General features: G+C 63.9%; 1 protein-coding gene across 5 annotated transcripts in view; it reads right to left on the bottom strand.

Annotated features, from left to right (window-relative positions):
- The window catches only part of SBNO2 (strawberry notch homolog 2), a 43,357-nt gene extending 26,284 nt beyond the window's left edge, over positions 1-17,073 (bottom strand). For 2 of the 5 annotated variants that reach the window (XM_081233350.1, XM_081233354.1), the window contains exons 1-2: positions 16,972-17,073; positions 4,423-4,614 (exon numbers count right to left, since the gene is read on the bottom strand). In XM_081233350.1, the coding sequence (XP_081089476.1) occupies positions 4,423-4,575 (153 nt within the window). In that variant the 5' untranslated portion in view covers positions 4,576-4,614; positions 16,972-17,073. Of the gene's footprint in view, positions 1-4,422; positions 4,615-6,003; positions 6,117-12,455; positions 12,560-15,881; positions 16,006-16,971 lie in introns of those variants that run through there. The other 3 variants (XM_081233352.1, XM_081233351.1, XM_081233353.1) reach the window with 3 other exon arrangements.
- Positions 17,074-17,557: the final 484 nt, after the last annotated feature.

The following is a 17,557-nucleotide window of genomic DNA, read 5'->3' as shown; positions in this document are numbered from 1 at the left end:
CTCCACACACACCGCTGCACTGCCCTGGGGCAGGCTCCAGAGAGCACTGAGCCCGCCTGCCCAGGGGCTTCCCAGCTGGGTCACCGGTGCCTCGGCTTCCCCGTGTGCACAGAAGAACCTACCCAGAGGGCTGTGGTGAAGAGGAAGGCTTTGGTCAGTACACAAGCAGGTCTGGGAGCCAGCCGGGGAGGGGATGGCGGGCATGGCCGCGACTCTGGACTGGCAGGGCCCCCAGAATCCCTGCAGGGCCTGAGGAGCCCAGGCTGGACGCCTGCATTCTAGAAAGTGGAGGAGGGGACCCTGTGCAAAGCAAGACAGTAAGAGTCCCTCCTGGGGCAGCACCCATGAGTGAGATGCGCAGCCTGCCAGCGGGTAGGTCGGGGAGAGGGGCAGGGGACTTCTCAGAGGGGCGGGGGCTGAGGTCAGGGTGAGGGGCTCCCACCAGCACTGTGGACGGCCCTGTCCCAGCCAGACTCTCACAGCCCAACCCCTCCAGGCAGGTCTGAAGCCCGGCCTTCTCAGAGGTCCCAGAGGCCAAGCCCGTGTGGCCCAGGAGTGAGGCACAGGCAGGGGTTCTGGGGAACCTGCTTTAGGAAACACCAGGGGAACGGAGGGTGGCTGGAAGGTGAGCCTGAGGTCAGCAGGGGCAGCATGTGCCAGGACTGGCTTGAGGGGTAGGGCTGTGGACACTCACACCCTCTGTAGAATCGGGGTGCTGCGTCCCTGCCCTAAATGGGCTGCTGGCCACGTGAAACTCCATCAGGGAGGCCCGCTGGCTACAGTTGCCATGCCCACTTGTGCCAGCCCTGGCCACACAAGACTCGCCCCTCGGGACTCACTGATCTAGTACTGGCCCAGAACCAGCCTGGGGGGCCGGGACCGCCCCTCTGTGCCAAGGGGGTTGCCAGCCCCACTTTCCATCACTGTGCCCCCAGCCCTGGGCTGCCTACAGGGCCCCGCCTGCTTCCCCATGATCCAGCTCAGAGAAGAGGTATGTAGGAGATGTGGTGAGATGGTATCAACTGGTAGAGGCCCCTTGGCCTCCGAACTAGAGGCCAGTCCAGGCTCTAGTCTGGGCCCAGAAGGGGACAGCCGGGGAGGCGGGCACCAAGGGGTCCCTTGCTCACCAACCTTCTCCACCTGCACCCAGACTGGGCCTGGGGTGGTCCCTATGGAGCTCCCAGACCAGGGGACCCCCAGGTCCTTGAGGAGTTTGAGGCCTCAGGCTGGGGAGGCCTCAGGCTGGGGAGGGTCCCTTATGACTTTGTCTACCCAGCACCCCAACCTCCTCTCCCAGCACGTTGCTCTGGCAAGGCTGCCAACCAAGGACATCCAGCCCCACCCCACAGGGGTGGTACAGCATGGCCAGCCAATCAGAGCCTTCCTCGGGATTTTACACTTGTAGCCAGAGGGGTGACTCCACCTTCAGAGGGCAGGCCTGTGGGACCAGACTGGTCCAAAGATGGGCCCCTACCCCAGCTAGCCAATCAGAGCCTGCCTGGAGACAGAGAGGCTGGCCCTCTTCTGGGAAGGAGCAGGCCCTGGGAGATTAGCCAGAAGCTTCCTAGGCCATGTGCAAACTGATGAAGAAAGATGATATTCTTGCTAGAGCAGCAAGGGTGGCAGATAACATAGGGCTGCCAGATAAAAAACGAGAATTGGGGGGGCTTCCCTGGTGGCGCAGTGGTTGAGAGTCCGCCTGCCGATGCAGGGGACATGGGTTCGTGCCCCGGTCCGGGAAGATCCCACATGCCGTGGAGTGGCTGGCCCGTGAGCCATGGCCACTGAGCCTGCACGTCTGGAGCCTGTGCTCCGCAGCGGGAGAGGCCACAACAGTGAGAGACCCGTGTACCGCAAACCCACCCCCCCAAAAAAACCCCAAAAAAACGAGAATTGGAATTTCTGATAAACAAAAAATAATTTTTAGTGTAAATACTGTATGGAACACACACGTACTAAAATTTTATTTGTGTTTATGTGAAACTTAAATTTCACCGGGCTCTATATTTTTATTTGCTAAATCTGGCCACCTTAGGGACACTGACAGTCCTGGGGGCATGTTCCTGCCAGGCAGCCCTGGGGCCAGCTCCACTCCCCGCCTGCTCCACCCTGGGATCCTCCTTACAAGCTTGGTTCGGGCAGGACACAAGAGAGAAGTAAGGAGCACAGTGCCAACACTGATGCCCGCAGCCTACAAGGGCTGCCCGGGCTTCTGGTCACTCTTGGGCCAGGCCCAGTGTGGCCTGAGGGGCAATCCCCACGTTCGGTGGCCTGAGAGGAACAGGCTCTGGGCACAGCCTGAGCCCTGGAGGGCACTGGGGAGCCTGCCCTGCTGGCTCTGACTGCCTGGAGTAGGGCTCGGAGCCAAGGTCGGGCTCCACGTGGCACCTCCCTTGTAAAAGGGTCCCTATCTTGTTCCAGACATCCCTCCCCCAATTCCAGTATCTGAGCCCCTCTGGTCCACACGGGCTGTCCAGACAGAGCTCATGTCCTGGCCCTCAGTCGGCTTCCTGGGTCAACACCACGGGACGTGGCAGGAGCCCATTCTCTGTATAACAGCTCCATCCTCTGCAAACCCGCCCAAGCTGGGGCTCGCTCTGACCCAGGAATTCTATTCCAGAAACACACCCCCAGGGACTCATCCAGGAGGGGGGAGGAAAATGCAGTGGCACTATTTATAGTGGCAGAAAAAACTGGAGTCACCCCAAAGGCCCAACAACAGGAAAATAATTAGGCAAATGATGGGATGCTGAGGAGGAGGAATCCTGAGGCGTTATAAGAATGACAAGCGTGCGCTCCGAGCCTGCGAAACAGGACGACATAGCACCCAAGGAAGCAGCACGCTTTGTGCCGCATGTGGGATGGCACCGGGGCATCCGAGAGCCTCAGGGTGGGCGTGGGCAGGCAGAGGCTTGGAGGGAGGTGGGGGCTGAGGAGGGCAGGGGCCCTGTGGGTACAGCTGGCCTGGCACACGTGCGCCCGGGGCCCTGGCCGGAGGCTCTGGCCATCAGCCGAGGCTTGGAAGCTGCGGGTGGGTCTGCAGCCGTGACCCGCTTTTGCTCCCTCCCTGCCGACGGGCAAGGCCCGCTCAGTGTGGCTTGGCACTGTGCTCTTTGGGCACAGCCATGCACAGAGTGAGTCCTGGGTTCGTGCGCACCTCCCAGCCCCGTCTGAGGCTACACTCTGGGGTCTGGGATGCCTCATGACAGCTCTGGACCCTCAACCCGGAGCTCCACTTGGGTCCCGAGGCCCAGGGCCCGGCTTCTCCCAACCCCAAGCTGGATCCCTGCTCTCTCTCCCCACGCGTCACTGCCGCAGCCCACGGGGCCCCCTGGTGCCCGCACCCCATCTGGTCTCCCCACCTGGCAGCTCGAGTCCCCACACAGAGAAACTCGGCTTCTTTTCTTTTCTGCAGGGAAAGAGCCCCCGTTTGGCTCCAGGCCTGACTCGCTGGAGGATTCTGGACACTTCTCTTTGCGAGGCCTCTTGTACCCTCTGTGATATGAGAAGGCCCGGCCCCTAGGGTCATTTTACCACTCGCGGTACTTTTATTGCAGTCATCAGAGCTCGGAAGCAAGCGAGTTGTCCCTCAGTGGGTGGAAGCAACCGTGGGACATGCAGACGATGGAAAGTTGTTTAGTGCTAAAAAGAAATGGGCTATGAAGCCAGGAAGTCTCGGAGGAACCCTAAATACACATCGCTAAGTGGAAGAAGCAGGTCTGAAAAGGCTACACACTGTGATTCCAACTCTGGGACATTCTGGAAAAGGCAGGTCTCTGGAGCCAGGGGAAGGATCAGCAATGCGGGGGTTGGGGGGAGGAGGGATGGACAGGTGGGGACCAGAGGGGTTTTAGGGCAGTGAAACTACGCTGTGTGATGCCATAACGGTGGATGTGGGTCATCTGACATCTGTCAAAATCCACAGAACATCCAACACCAAGAGTGAACCAAATGTCACCGTGGCCCTTAGGTAACGATGCTGGGCCAGCACCGGCTCCCAGGTTGGCACACAGCACACCCACGAGTGTGAGATGTTAACCGTGGGGAAGTGGGGAGGGGAGAGGTGTACGAGAACTTGCTGCGCCATTTTCCTGTAAACCTAGAACTGCTTAAGAAATAAAGTCTTATAAAGTAAGAAGAAAGAAGCGATGAAGCAGAGCGGACGAGTGTGACCTGCCGCAGTGGTCCAAGCCCTCGATGTCCCGCAGGTGAGGGCAGGTGAGGGCAGCCGCCTGGGCCGAGCATCCCCTGAGGGCCAGCCAAGGCCCTGGAAGGAGAAACCTCACAGCTAACACGTGAGGGACTTGGGGGCAACGGGAGCCCCCGGAGGGTCCTGCCTGCAAACCTGGGGGCTGGGATATGGGCTTGAGGCACCAGAGAAGAGCCGAGGGGCTGGGAGGAGACCCTGAGGGCTGCGCTCACCTGGACGCTGGGCCCGCACAGCGGGGTCTGCAGGGGCGGCGGGCTGTACAGGACACTGCCGGCTGGTGGAGGCTCGTGCGGAGGGAACTCCCCGTCCATGGTGGGCCCCACTGCCAGCATCGGGGGGCTCCACGAGCCGGGCCGCAGGGGCATCTATCTGGGCTTCTTGCTCCGTGGTGGTGGCATCATGACCTGGGGAAAGACACGCATGTCCTGAGGTTGCCCTCTGATCCCGACAGGGGAGGGCGCACTCCAGGGACAGGGTCAGCAGGCTGGGGGGGTGGCGGGACCCCCAGGGGACCCCGCAGATGTCCCCCCAGCCCCTCTGACTGCCCCATCCACGTGGGGGGCAAGCTGATGCTCCCAGCACCGCAGTGCTGCCGGGGTGGCCCTCCTGCTGTCCGGCCACCCCCTCCTGGGGACCCGGGCTGGGACCTCCAGGGTGAGGGCAACCCCTTCCGGGTGGCCAGGCCCCACCGCTCTCCCTCCCTCGTTCTCCGGCCCCTGAATGATGTTGGCCGGGGGCTGCTCCCTCCACCCACAAAGTGGGCCTCGAGCCCTGGGAGCCCAGCATGAGCCGCGGGGTGGGGCGCACCCCCGGCCCTCTGTGCCTAGCACGTCTGGCAGAGAGGAAGCCCAGCCAGCCAGCAGCTCTGAGCTGGGGGCCCCACCGGGGCCGGGCAGCCCCATAGCTCTGCCACCAGGTCAGGCTTGCCGAGGGTCTCCGGGTGGCTGGGGCCAAGCTGATTGGGGAAGAGCCCCCAGACCCGGATGGGGCTAACGTCGCACAGGGTCCCCACCCAGCCGGGAAAAGCTGCAGGGGCCAACCTAGCCCCACGCGATCACCCCCATTCACACCCGCCTGTGGCCTGGGACCCCAGGCCCCATCGCCCGCCACGGATAGCAGGGACCCCAGGTTGGCGGAGCACACCTCAGGGAGCAGCCCCAGGACGTTAATCACCAGGGGAGGCAGGAAGGGGAGGCGGCTGGCGCTCCCGGCCAAGCCCTGAGTGAAGAAATCCTCGGGACTTCCAGTAATCACTGCCGCACACGGACAGCTTGTGCAATCCCGTGGGGGTGGGGAGGGCCGCCTGCACCGGCCTGTGCATGCCTCGCCCTGCGGCCCAGAGGGAAAGGGGCCCGGGGGCCGGGCCACAGCCCGCAGCTGCGTCCAGCCCTTCAGGAAGGGAGCGGGGGCCGGGCCGCCCCGCTCTGCTCAGGCCTTGGGCTCCAGCTGCTGGCCGGCCGCCAGTGCCACGGCCCCCAGCCTCCTGCAGGCCGGACCCGGCGGGAGGAGGAGGATGCGAGGCCGCTCTGGGACCCACGGTCTTGGTCGGGCGGACGGTCAAAGCCCAACTCCGCGTCTAAGGGTCAGAGAACCTCCCACAACTCGGGGTGCCTGAGCTCCTCTGAGCTTCGGTTTGGTCATCGGGAGGAAGGGCTGCTCGGGTATGAGCACAAGGCTCATCTGGCGCTCAGTGGAGCCCAGAGCCTCCACAATCCCAAGCTACTCCAGTGACCGCTGCCTCCGCGGAGGCCCCGGGAAGCTCCTCGATTCGTGGGACCCCTCAGCAGATCTACCTGGGACGGAAGGCAGGCCGGCTCGCTGTGTCCCTTGGGTCCCTTGTCTGCAGCAAGTGCAGGGCATGTGTCTCTCTGCCTGAGACCCCCACTAACCCCACTGACACTCCTGCTTCCACAGCGTCCCTCTCCTGGCAGCCACACCCCGAGCACCTCCGACCCCGTCCCACTCACGGGCACTTCCGGGCTCTGCGGCCGCGGAGGGCGGGGCTGCTTTCTTGGGAAGCACCATCCAGAGCCCACAGCCAAAAAGCAAGGGAGGGAGACCCCCGGGCCGTCCCCAGGGCGCGCTGTGCCCAAGGAACCCCCACTGGCTGCAGGCCAGGCCTGCGTGGCCCCCGTGGCCCCTGTCCTGAGTAGCAGCCCCAGCAGGCTCAGGCCCCACGCCGTCACCTGCCATCCAGGGCATCACGTTCCCCCAGCAAGAGGTCTGTCCCCGCAGCGAGGGCTCCATGACTGGGTGGGAGTTCCTGTAACGGAGCCTGTACATCCTGTCCTCTCAAAGACACGGGGCGGGGGGCATGCCTTGGGGACCCCGCCAAGCAGGGGGTTCAGACCAGGACCTGGAGGGGGGTGTGGGGAGGGGAGCGACGTGGCTGCAAGTCAAGGTGTCTGCTGGGCACCATTATCAGGGATGGGGCGGGGGGGACGCGGTGGGTGGGAGTGAACGTGGTGCCGCCTGGGGGTCGGCAGCTCCTCACACAGTTAAACAGTCACCAGGGCAGCCAGAAGTTGGACACAGCCCGAGCCCCCACCAGCGGATGACGGATAAACAGCACGCGGTCCCTTCCACACACGGGGGCATCACTCAGCCACGCAAAGGGGGGAAGCCCTGACACTTGCTACCACGTGGACGGACCCTGAGAACACGATGCTCAGTGAGAGAAGCCAGACACAGAAGGACACACAGTGGGTGATTCCACTGATGGGAAATGTCCAGAACAAGCAAGTCCACAGACAGAGAGCAGTTGTTGGGGGCTGGGGAGGGGTCGACACTGTGCCCATCGCCATCCCCATGCCCCCAGGGCCACCCCTATGGTGTCCCTGTCCTTCGATGACCAGGCCCAAGGTCATCTCCCCACCCCCACCTCCACAGTCTTGGCTTCCTGCTCCCCTGTCCCACCAGTGCTGGCACTGGGGCAGCCCCCAAACACGGTCCCCCCACCCATCCCCTCACTTTCCAACCTCTGCTGAGCAGCCCCACCAGCCCCGCCCCACCCCGGGCTCAGGACCCTGTCGCCAGCCCTAGAGCTGCTGAGGGTGGCCTCGCCACGTCCCTGGGGGGCTTCCAGCCGCCCAGGATCGAGCCCACCAGGCGGGGCCTTGGGGCTGAAGGAGGCCGGGCCAGAGTGTATTTTTAGATGTCAGCCCCATGACACGTGCGGAGGCGGGTGCCCACAAGGTGCTCTCGGGGAAGGGCCCATGCTCCACCCAGCTTTGACCTGCAGGATTTCCTTTTGAGATCAGGTTTCAAATGAGTCATCGTAAAAGAGAAAGATCAAAGAACTGGTGGCCCAGACCAGATGATAGGGGGGTGGGGGGCGGAACGTGGGAAGAGGCGAGATCTTGGACAGCCGGACCCCCAGGATGCGCCCAGCTGGCAGGTGACCGCAGCCACCCCTGCCTCTTGGCTGAGCCCACTTCACCCCATCACCCTGGCCGGACCTCACCGTGGGGCCGGTGTACCCAGGGCAGGCCGCTGGGTCTCACCCCATGATGCATGCTACTGGCTCAGCCCCCCAAGCACCCTCAGAATCGGCCGCCCGGACCCCCTGCCGGGTGGTGCCTGGCCCCGCTGGCCACTTGTTATCCAGCCCCCCAGGAACTGCGTCTCCAGGCATCGGGGACCTGCTGGCCTCCTCCAGGCCACAGGACGGCAGCCCTCTGGCCACCCCTCCACTGGGCTCTGAGCAACGGCCCTGGGATCCTGGGACAGGGGGCAGAGTGGGGGGCTCGTGGGGACAGAGGCCCTGGTGGAATCGGGAGGCCTGGCCGGGCCCTGACTGGGCTGACCGGGATATCTGGGGGAGGGCCGGGGTGGGGAGCTCCCTTCTTGCCCTGCTGGTCAGAGCCAGCCTGGGGTCAGTCCCCAGTGGGGGCGCCCGGAGAGGCTCGGTGCTGAAGTCGGAGGGACGGACGGACAGGGATGCTCGGGCAAGGGGATGGGGCCCTGTCCTGGGGGCACCGGCCATGCACTGAGGTCCCACCTGGGCTGGCTGGCACCACTCGGCTATCTCAGGACCCCCAGGAGGGCACGTGCCCCTGGACAGTCACCTCCATGGACAGGCCAGAAAGGGAGGGAAGCCTCAGGGGCCTCCCCACCAACTGACCAGGCCAGGTACTCGGGTGGGACGCATGGGGACACAGGGTCATCTGGTGAGCGATGGGGGTATGGGGATTTGGTGGACAGGACCCAGTGTGCAAGAGGGAGGTGGTGGGACAGAGGAGGTGTGCTGGAGACACCAGTGTCCACCAGGAACCTGGGAATAGGCCCTCATTTAGAAATAGGGTCTTCAGAGATGAAATCAGTTAAGATGGGGTCATACTGCAGTAGGGCAGCTCTAACGCAAAGACTGTGCCTTTATAAGAGGGAAATTTGGACACAGAGACACAGGGAGAAGCCACGGGAAGACAGAGGCAGAGGCCGGGGTGTTGCAGCCACAGGCCCAGGATACCTGGAGCCCCAGGAGCTGGAAGAGGTGGGAAAGTTCCCCCACCAGCCACCCCCTGCCCCAGCCTCTGGAGGGAGCACAGCCCTACCACACCTTGATTTCAGATGGCTGGCCTCCAGAGCCAGGAGAGGATAAACCTCTGTGGTTTAAGCCAAGTGTGCGGTCAGCTGTTACGGCCGCCCCCGGACACTCGGACAGGACGGGGAGGCTTCCTTCGGCCGCTTCATTCAGCAGAGCCAAGGAGCCACCCTGACACTGGGCTCTAATTCCCGCCACCCGGAGCTGGGCACACCGCTGACCAGGGCGAGGCTGGCACCAAGCATGCAACCCAGGACCTCCACGGGTTCCCAGGAGGCCTGCGGAACGCAGCAGCCCTGGGATGCCAGCGGTGGGGAGGGCCCGGACCCTGAGCACACGCCCATCGGGCGGGACGGGGAGCCCCATGGTCTGGGACAAGAAGGACGAGGTGGGCCTGCGGAGAAGGCCAGGGGTCCAACTTCCAGTTCTGCTGTCAGTGGGGGGAGGACCTGCAGGCTCCCCAGCTCCCACACTTCACTGCCAGCGGGTGGCTGAAGTGACAAGCAGTCTCTTCCAAAACCTCCCAGCCTACTGGGACACAGACCACCCCCCTGGCCCCCACCCCCATCATGGGGCCGCAGCATCAGAGCCTTGGCCCCGGCCCGGTACAGTCAACACCAGGCCACACGGAGGAGGCCCTGGGTGGAGGGCAACCACAGCAGAGCCAGACACGTGGGTGCCGGCCACGGGGACGGTGACCCCGGACGCCAACCCAGGGACGGTGCCGCTACCCCAGGAGCCACCACGGGGGCAGGCACATGCCTGAGGACAGGCCCTGGCCAGAAAAGCAGGCGGCGGGTGTCAGGGTTCCCCCCACGCATCTCGGACAGACCAGAGGACAGGAGGGCAAGGCCAGCCATTAGGAGAAACTGCACCCCGGGATGCAGAACCGACCCCAGACCCAGGTGACAGAGCGATATTTGCTGAATGTTTATGCAGAAAAGGAGACTCTCAGGCTGAGTCCCAGAGGCACCGACCTGGGGTCACCTGCACTGGCTGTGTCCGCACCCACAGACCCATCCGCATGTGGGCACAGAACAGCCGGCCTGGGGTGCTCTGATGGCCCACGGCAGGGCAGATGCTTCACAAAGCAACTCACACACCCAGAGCGGCCACCCCAAATCTATAAGGACCTGTCAGTCAGTGCCTTACAGCCCTCAGGAGGACAGTCAGTGCCCCCACCAGCCCTGAGGGCACAGCTTGGGGGCACGCAGCCCTTTGTATCCACCTGAGGGCCCAGCGGGGAATGGGGTTGAAGACCGGGAGCTTCCTTAGTCACAGCTGGGGATACCAAGCCTGGGTCTTGGGGCCCCGTCCCCTGGTCCCCACTCTCAGGTGTGGTCCAGCTTTACCAGGGGAGAGCCCACAGGATGGAGCTCCAGCTGTGGTGCCTACTGGCCCACCTTGCTGCTGGCGGACCTTCTAACCTACGTCCACGTGGACATGTGTGGAGCGGCTGCCAACAGCGGCAGGGTATCTTCACGTGGGCTTCCTCCACTGGGAAGTGCCTGCTCAGGGCTTGTGATTACTCGTGGTCTTTAAAAGGCTTTAGAGGGCTTCCCTGGTGGCGCAGTGGTTGAGAGTCCGCCTGCCGATGCAGGGAACACGGGTTCGTGCCCCGGTCCGGGAAGATCCCACATGCCGCGCAGTGGCTGGGCCCGTGAGCCATGGCCGCTGAGCCTGCGCATCCGGAGCCTGTGCTCCACAACGGGAGAAGCCACAACAGTGAGAAGCCAGCGTACCACACACACACACACACACACACAAAAAAAGGCTTTAGAAGGACTTCTCTGGTGGCGCAGTGGTTGGGAATCCACCTGCCAATGCAGGGGACACGGGTTCGATCCCTGGTCTGGGAAGATCCCACATGCTGCGGAGCAGCTAAGCCCATGCACCACAACTACTGAGCCTGCGCTCTAGAGCCCGCGAGCCACAATTACTGAAGTCCACACGCCAAGAGCCCATGCTCCGCAACAAGAGAAGCCACCGCAACGAGAAGCCTGCACACCGCAACGAAGAGTAGCCCCCACTCGCCACAACTAGAGAAAGCCCGCACACAGCAACGGCAGACCCAACACAGCCAAAAATAAAAAATAATTAAAATAAAATAAAAGGCTTTAGACACACTGAGCTTGTGGTCTCCTCTGACCCCCAGGTCTTCTTCCCCTGAGTGGATGTTAAAGCCTAATCTCAGCAGGCCCAACTTCCTAGCCCTTTGACACTGATGTGCCCCAGTCTGTCCAGGCTCTGTGGAGAGAAGAGTCTGTCCCGCCTGTCGCTTGCTGCTTGATGACAGAAGTGTCTCAGGCCAGCTGGCACACCAGGTCTCTCTACCCAGCTCCTCGGAGAGTCCGGAGCGAGACAGTGGCTGGTGCTGCCCACAGCCAGGTCGCACTAGTCCCAGGTGAGTGGTCAGACCTGTCAGCACCCTCCTTGGGCTCCTTAGGTCCAGCCTGGTGCCAAGAACATCCTAAGAGACCTTTGCCCAAGCCAAAGGGCACCCGCCCCAAATCACAGCAGATGGAGCCTGCATCCGCTTCTCCTGTCGAGATGAATGACCACAAACTCAGGCCCTCTCCCAGGCCTGCAGGTCAGAACTCCAGGCGAGCTCGCCGGCCCTCGCCTCTGGGTCTCCGGAGGCCCGGCTTGGTGTTGATCCTGTCGGCAAGGTGGGGCTGCAGCCCGGCTTCAGCAGCAGCATATGGAGGCCCCTTGAGCTCCGACTCAGTCCCCTTCAGCCTCCATGGAGGAAGTCCTCTGCTTATAAGGACTCTGTGATGACACTGGGCCCCCCGGGGAGTCCAGGGTCCTTCCCATCTCAGGGCCCCTAATTTAATCCCACCAGCAAAGTGCCTTTGTGTGTGGGGTGACACGTCTGCAGGTCCCGGTGCCAGGTCGGGGGCATCTCTGGGGCCGTTACTGAGCAGACCCCTGAACCCAGCTAGGACACAGCCCACGAGTGGACAGGCAGCCTGGTCGGGTCTGGCCTGACCCTGTGCATGGTACCACCCAACAGGTGCTGGAGGTGGCGCCACTGTCGGGGAACCTCCTCAGGGCCACAGAGGGGCTGCGGGGCCTCCTCTGCGCAGGGATGTGGCCCGGGGCTTCCAGAAGGGCTAGTTTTGCAAGGGGAGTGGCAGGCCTGGATTTTGGGGTGCAGTCCCAGCATGGGGTGCCTTCCTCCTGGTGCCCACGGCGCTGGGGGCAGAGCTGCCAGACTCTCCAGTTACAACCCAGCTCCCCCACAACCCAGGGTTCTCCTGAGCGCAACCTGACGCCCACCTGCAGGCTCACTCACCCTGAGCCCGGCGCCCAGGACGGTGGCTGAGCCTCTGGAGGGCCTGAATCTCACGGAACTGCCCCCAAATGCCCTGGCCCACGGACATACCCTAGGCAACACCAGGAGGGGCCCCACACCCTGTGGCACCCTGGCCGGCCGAGAGTGGGTGGTGGGGAGTGTCTCACGCCCCCACCGTGCAGCTTCCAGGGCCGAGCCCCGCCCCCAAGCCGTGCAGGCCACGCAGAGCTTTGCAGACACTCTGAGCGGCTCTGCTGGCGGCCCCTGCAGAGCTCCGAGATCCCCAACGCCACAGGGCTGCATCGTCCTCGAGAGGTGAGGGCTGAGGGCTGAGGGCCAATCCTTCAGGCTCGTCCTGCCCCCACCACTGTCTCAGCTCCTGCGCCAGCCTTTCCTCACCGTACCTCAGGTGCTGGGGGACACCCGCTCCTGGCGCCTCCCGGCCAACTCCACGCAGGATTCTCACCGCATCCCCATCCGGCGATGAGTCACAGCCACACAGGCTCACTGCGCCAGCAGCCCCAAGACGCTCCCTCCTCCCGTCCCCCTCCATCCCGCTTCCTGTGTCAGCCTCTGACCCAGGGGCTGCAACTCCCACCCCGGCTCCCGGGAAATGCCAGGCGCCGGCCTTCCGGAATGTGGCCCGGCTCCCGCGCCAGCTATGGACCTGGCAGCGAGGCCAGCGAGGCCTCTTTCGGTTTCACTTGGGGACTGGCTGCAATGGGGATGGAGGCCAACCCGGAGGGAGGTACCTGCCCGCGGGGAGAGGGCGCAGCCCGGGGCGAGGCAAGCGGGGAAGGCGCCAGCGTGGAAGGTGGGGCGGTCGCCTGCCTGGAGGGAGGGGGTGCCTGAGGACCCAGGGAGGCGCGGGGCGACCGCTGCCCCCACTCCCGCCCCCCCCCCGCCCTAGCACACAGCGGGGCCAAGTTCAATGCCTTCCCTGGTGGTGTCCCTGCCTGCTGTGCGGGGGACACCCTTTCTGCCCCGTGGGCTGCACAGTGGGAGCGCTGAGCCGACCTGGGAGGGGACAAGTCACCTAACGGGTGAATGCGGGGGTGTCCTTGCCAATCAGGGGAACCTACAGGAGGGCCTGCCACCTCCCACAGGGCTGGGCTTCAGGGAGGGGCTCCCAGGCCTCCCACCACGGCCCAGGCACCAGGGCCCACGTCCCGGCAAGACCGCTTCCTGTCGGTGGCGGTCAGGGCAGAGCTGGGGCTTGGGGGCTCCCAGGGGAGCCTCGTTCACCCACCATAAGATGGGCAGACGGCACCTCCCCTGCCCTCCTTGTGGGGCTGGGAGAAGACAGACCTCCACGCTCTGGGCCAGCTGACGCCGGCTCACCCCAGGCCGCAGCACTGGGCATCTGAGGGCCCAGCCAGGCCCTGCTATCTCTCTTTTTTTAAACACTTCTTTGTTTTATGGAGACACGATTCACATGCCATACGCTTCACCAATTTAAAGTGAACAATTCAGTGGCCTTTAGTATAGTACATCCACAGACTTCTGCAACCACCACCTCCATCTAGTTTCAGAACATTCCGTCACCCCAAAAAGAAACCTCACTCCCATCAGCAGTCCCCCCCACCCCCTCCCCAGCCCCTGACAACCACTAACCCACTCCCTGTCTCTCTGGATTGGCCTGTTCTGGACGGTTCCCATCAGTGGAATCACACGCTGTGTGTCCTTCTGTGTCTGGCTTCTCTCACTGAGCATCGTGTTCTCAAAGTCAGTCCCTGTCGCTGTACATAAACGACAGGCCTTAGCTCTGCTCCCCACCCCAGGGGGCTGGCAAGCCCAGAGCCTCAGAAATCACCCTCACCTGAGTCACCCGCCTGAGGGCAGGGCGGCCCCACCTCCCAGTGAGGAAGCTGGTGGCTGTCACCATGGAAGGAAGATGAAGGAAGTTTGCTGTCCTCCCCAGCCCAGCTCAGGTCGCCCATGTGGGACTGACCTGTCAGCAGCAGGGGAGAGGGTAGTTCCAAGGGACAGCGACTGGGGTTCCACTCAGGGGAGAGGGGGCCCAAGGACACCAGGCCGCACCCAGGCTGGGCAGATGTGGAGATGGTGGGTGAGCAGGGCTGGCCAGGCCTGGACCGGGCCTGAGTGACCTCGCTCTCGGCTACTCCAGGCAGCCTTCCGTAACCAGCCCTCCCCGCATCTGACCACACGGCCCTTGGCTGTGGAAAAGTGGCTGGAGATGCTCCAAGCCTGCCCACTGATGGATCGCATGTATGCAACACACACACACACACTCACTCACGCACTCTCACATGCATGCACACGTGCAACACGCATGCACACCTGTGCACGTGGCACTCACACGACGTGTGCATACTCTGGCATGTATGTGCACTGCTGCACACGAATCTGCACACATGCACTCGCACACCCACACAGACACACACGCACCCCCTGGAACTGTGCTGACACCCTGGGGGCCTGTCTCCCCACTCTGTATGTCAGCCTCCAGAGGCCTCTTTTTGATGACAAGACCCCCGCACGGAGAACAAGCAGATCCCCGCCCCCGGCAGCCTCTGTAAAAGCCTCAAGGGTGGAGGCCATCCTGGGAGGGAGGCGGCCTCTGGGGACTGGGCACAGTTGCCTCTTTATTCCCAGCCCAGCTCGCTCACGTGGCCAGAGCCTTGTGCTGGGTCAGCGTTTCCGGCCCGGCCCCCGCTGGAGGGGTGTCTGAGACTTTGCTAGAACCAAGCTGGGCCAGCTGGGCTGGTCATGTTCCCAGTGGGGGCCAGCTCCGTTCCCCCACTCCACCCAGGTCGAGGTGGTCAGGCAGCCGGAGAGCACTGGCCCTGGGCTGCACACCTGAGGCCCACCCCACCTGGACTTCAAAGCCAACTGCCTCTTCTGTGCTGTGCCGCGAGGCTCCCCTGGAAATCAGGCCCCTCATCTGGGCCCCGGGGCCCACCATCCCGCCGCCAATGAGTTAACATCTCCTCAATGTGTGCGTGCACATACACACACACACACACACACACACAGTGGGTCGGGCTCCAGGCAGGTGTGAGCAGACATCTCACAGAGTTAAACAAAGGGCCCTCCAGCCCTCCAAAATCCCAGACAGCCTTCCCCTGGGTCCCCATTGGCTGTCCCTGGGGAAGGTGTCTCACACTCGCCAGGCTCCCCAGGGTCTGTCAGGCGCCTGCCTGCATCTCCCCGGCCCTGGGGCGTCCCAGGACCACCCTTCCCCAGACCACCCACCCAGGGTCCAAGCAGACAGTCCTCAACAGCCATTACCCATCTCTGGGGACTCCCCTGGGAAAATCCAGGGCGCTTGGAAGAAAAGGTGCAGTTGGGCTGGCGGTGGCTTCTCCAGACTGCTCAAGAGCCCCAGGTCTCAGCCCCAAGGACAGGGGCCCGCAGCTTCTCCTCTGTTCACAAGGGTCCCTGAGGGCAGAGCTCCCCACAGAGCCAGGCACGGAGGGCCCAGGGCAGGGACGGAAACACAGGGTCAGGTCCAGCCCTGGCCGCCCAACCTGGAGGAAGGGCGGGCCTCACATCCACTGACTTGTCTGGAGTCTCACGCCTCTGACAGGTGGCCTTTCTTCCCTCCGGGCTCTCCAGCCCCTGGGGACCAGCCCCAGTTCCCTCGAACCTTTCATATGCGGACAGACCCACCATGGTGGGCTCAGGGCTGGATCACCTGGCCCGGCAGCAGGTAGGCAGGTCCCCACCTAAAGTCCGTCCGACACCAGACCCCTCGCCACACGTGGAACACTCACCCGCACCCCCCCACCCCCACCCCGCGACTGCCAGCAAGCTCCATCCCAGGCCACGTCCAGGCCTGCCCCGCGTGCAAGCAGATGGCAACAAACCTGGCCGGGCCAGGCAGCGGACAGGCAGAAAGGATGTCCAGGGCAGGAGGGACCAAGGCGCATTCCGGGAAGCAGAAGCCAAGGGGGGGGCACACACACTTCACACGCTCGGTTCTTTTTCCTTTTCCAGGACGTTAACAACACGATGCTATGAGACACTTCTGCCTGGCTGTCCACGCCTCTGCTCCCCCACCCCGGCCCCTCCCGGCCAGTGCTGGGGTGCTGGGAAGGGGCCTCACTGTCACAGGATGCTCCTCCACCCACTCCAAGTCCGGGCAGCCCTCTGCCCACCACCTCCCCCAGCACATCCTTGGGGGCTGTTTCCAGTGCCAGCTCCGGGAGACACTCCCACCCAACTTGCTCTGCCAGCTCAGCTAATACCAGCAAGGACCCCATCCCAAGGCCACAGGATCCCACCCGTGGAAACACAGGGAACAACAGCCCCAGGGTGGAGAAGTCAGGACAGGAGGGGTCCTGGAAGAGGGGACACTGAGGAGGAAGGGCAGGAATCTGCAAGCAGCCTGGGGTCAGGGGTCACCCAGAAAAGGAGGGGCTAAGGTAATGGAGCTGGAGAGTCACAAGAAGAAAGGGGTCGGGGAATGACGGAGGAGCAGTCAGGAGGGGGTCACCAACTGCAGGAGAGTCACAGAGAAGTGCAGGGTCAAGGGTCACCAAAGTAAAGTCCGGGGATCACCAAGACGGGAGGGGTCAGGGAATCGCCGAGGAGAGCGAGAGGAAAAGGCTGGGGAGTCGCCTGGGTTCAGAGTTCACGCCAAGGCGAGTGTCGGGCGGGGGTCACGGAGCAGCGCAAGGTCGAGGGTCGCCGAGGAGGACAGGGTTAGAGAGAGTTCACGGCGGACAACGCGGTCGCAGGATCGCAGCGGAGGACGTTGTCGGGGGTCGCCCAGGAGGGCGGGGACACGCCGCCGCGCTCCCCGCGCCCGCTGCCCCGGAACCCCGGAACTCCGGAACCCCCGGCCCGGGGCGGGGGCGGCCGCGGGGTGCCAGGGCCCGCGCAGGCCGGGGAGCGCGGCTCAGCCGGGCGGGGGCGGCGGGGACGGGCCGGGGGATGGGGCCAGGCGCGCCTCACCTCGGACCCGGGTCCGGCCGGGCGCGGAGCCCGCGGCGCCTCCGTTTCTCCGAGCTTCGCCGCGGCCGCGCTCACTTCCGGGTTTCGGGCGCCATCTTGGGGGCCCCGCGCACTTCCGGTCATGCCGTGGGGCGGAGCCTCTGGTGGGCGGGGGTCGTGGGCGGGGCCATCTCGCGACGGCCCCTGAGCCCCTTGAGGCCCTTCCGCCTTAGGGAGAGGCTTGGACTACATGGGTCCTGGATTCGAATCCCGCCCTGACTGTTACTGGCTACCCTCGCGAGCCTCAGTTTCCTCCTCTGCAGCATGAGGAATCACCCCCACCTGCAGGCCTTTGCACGGCCGTGCCCTCCCCTGGTGCACTCCGACCCTGACCTGTCGGCCACTGGGGCTCTGGGACAACCCAGATCTTGGCCTCGAAACCATCTGAAAGGGCCCTGGGTCCCCCAGTCATGCCCCTCCCTTTATTGCCTCCCCACCGAAAGTAGTCTGCTCATGAATCTGTCTCCACCCCAGAATAGGAGTCCTGGGACCACCCCCCACCCCAACGGGGAGCCTGACACAAGGGGTCTGATAAGCCCCAGGGGCC

Source organism: Mesoplodon bidens (genome assembly GCF_964165515.1).
Source record: "Mesoplodon bidens genome assembly, chromosome: 4".
Taxonomy (NCBI): Eukaryota; Metazoa; Chordata; class Mammalia; order Artiodactyla; family Ziphiidae; genus Mesoplodon; species Mesoplodon bidens.
This window is presented reverse-complemented; position numbering and strand designations above follow the sequence as displayed.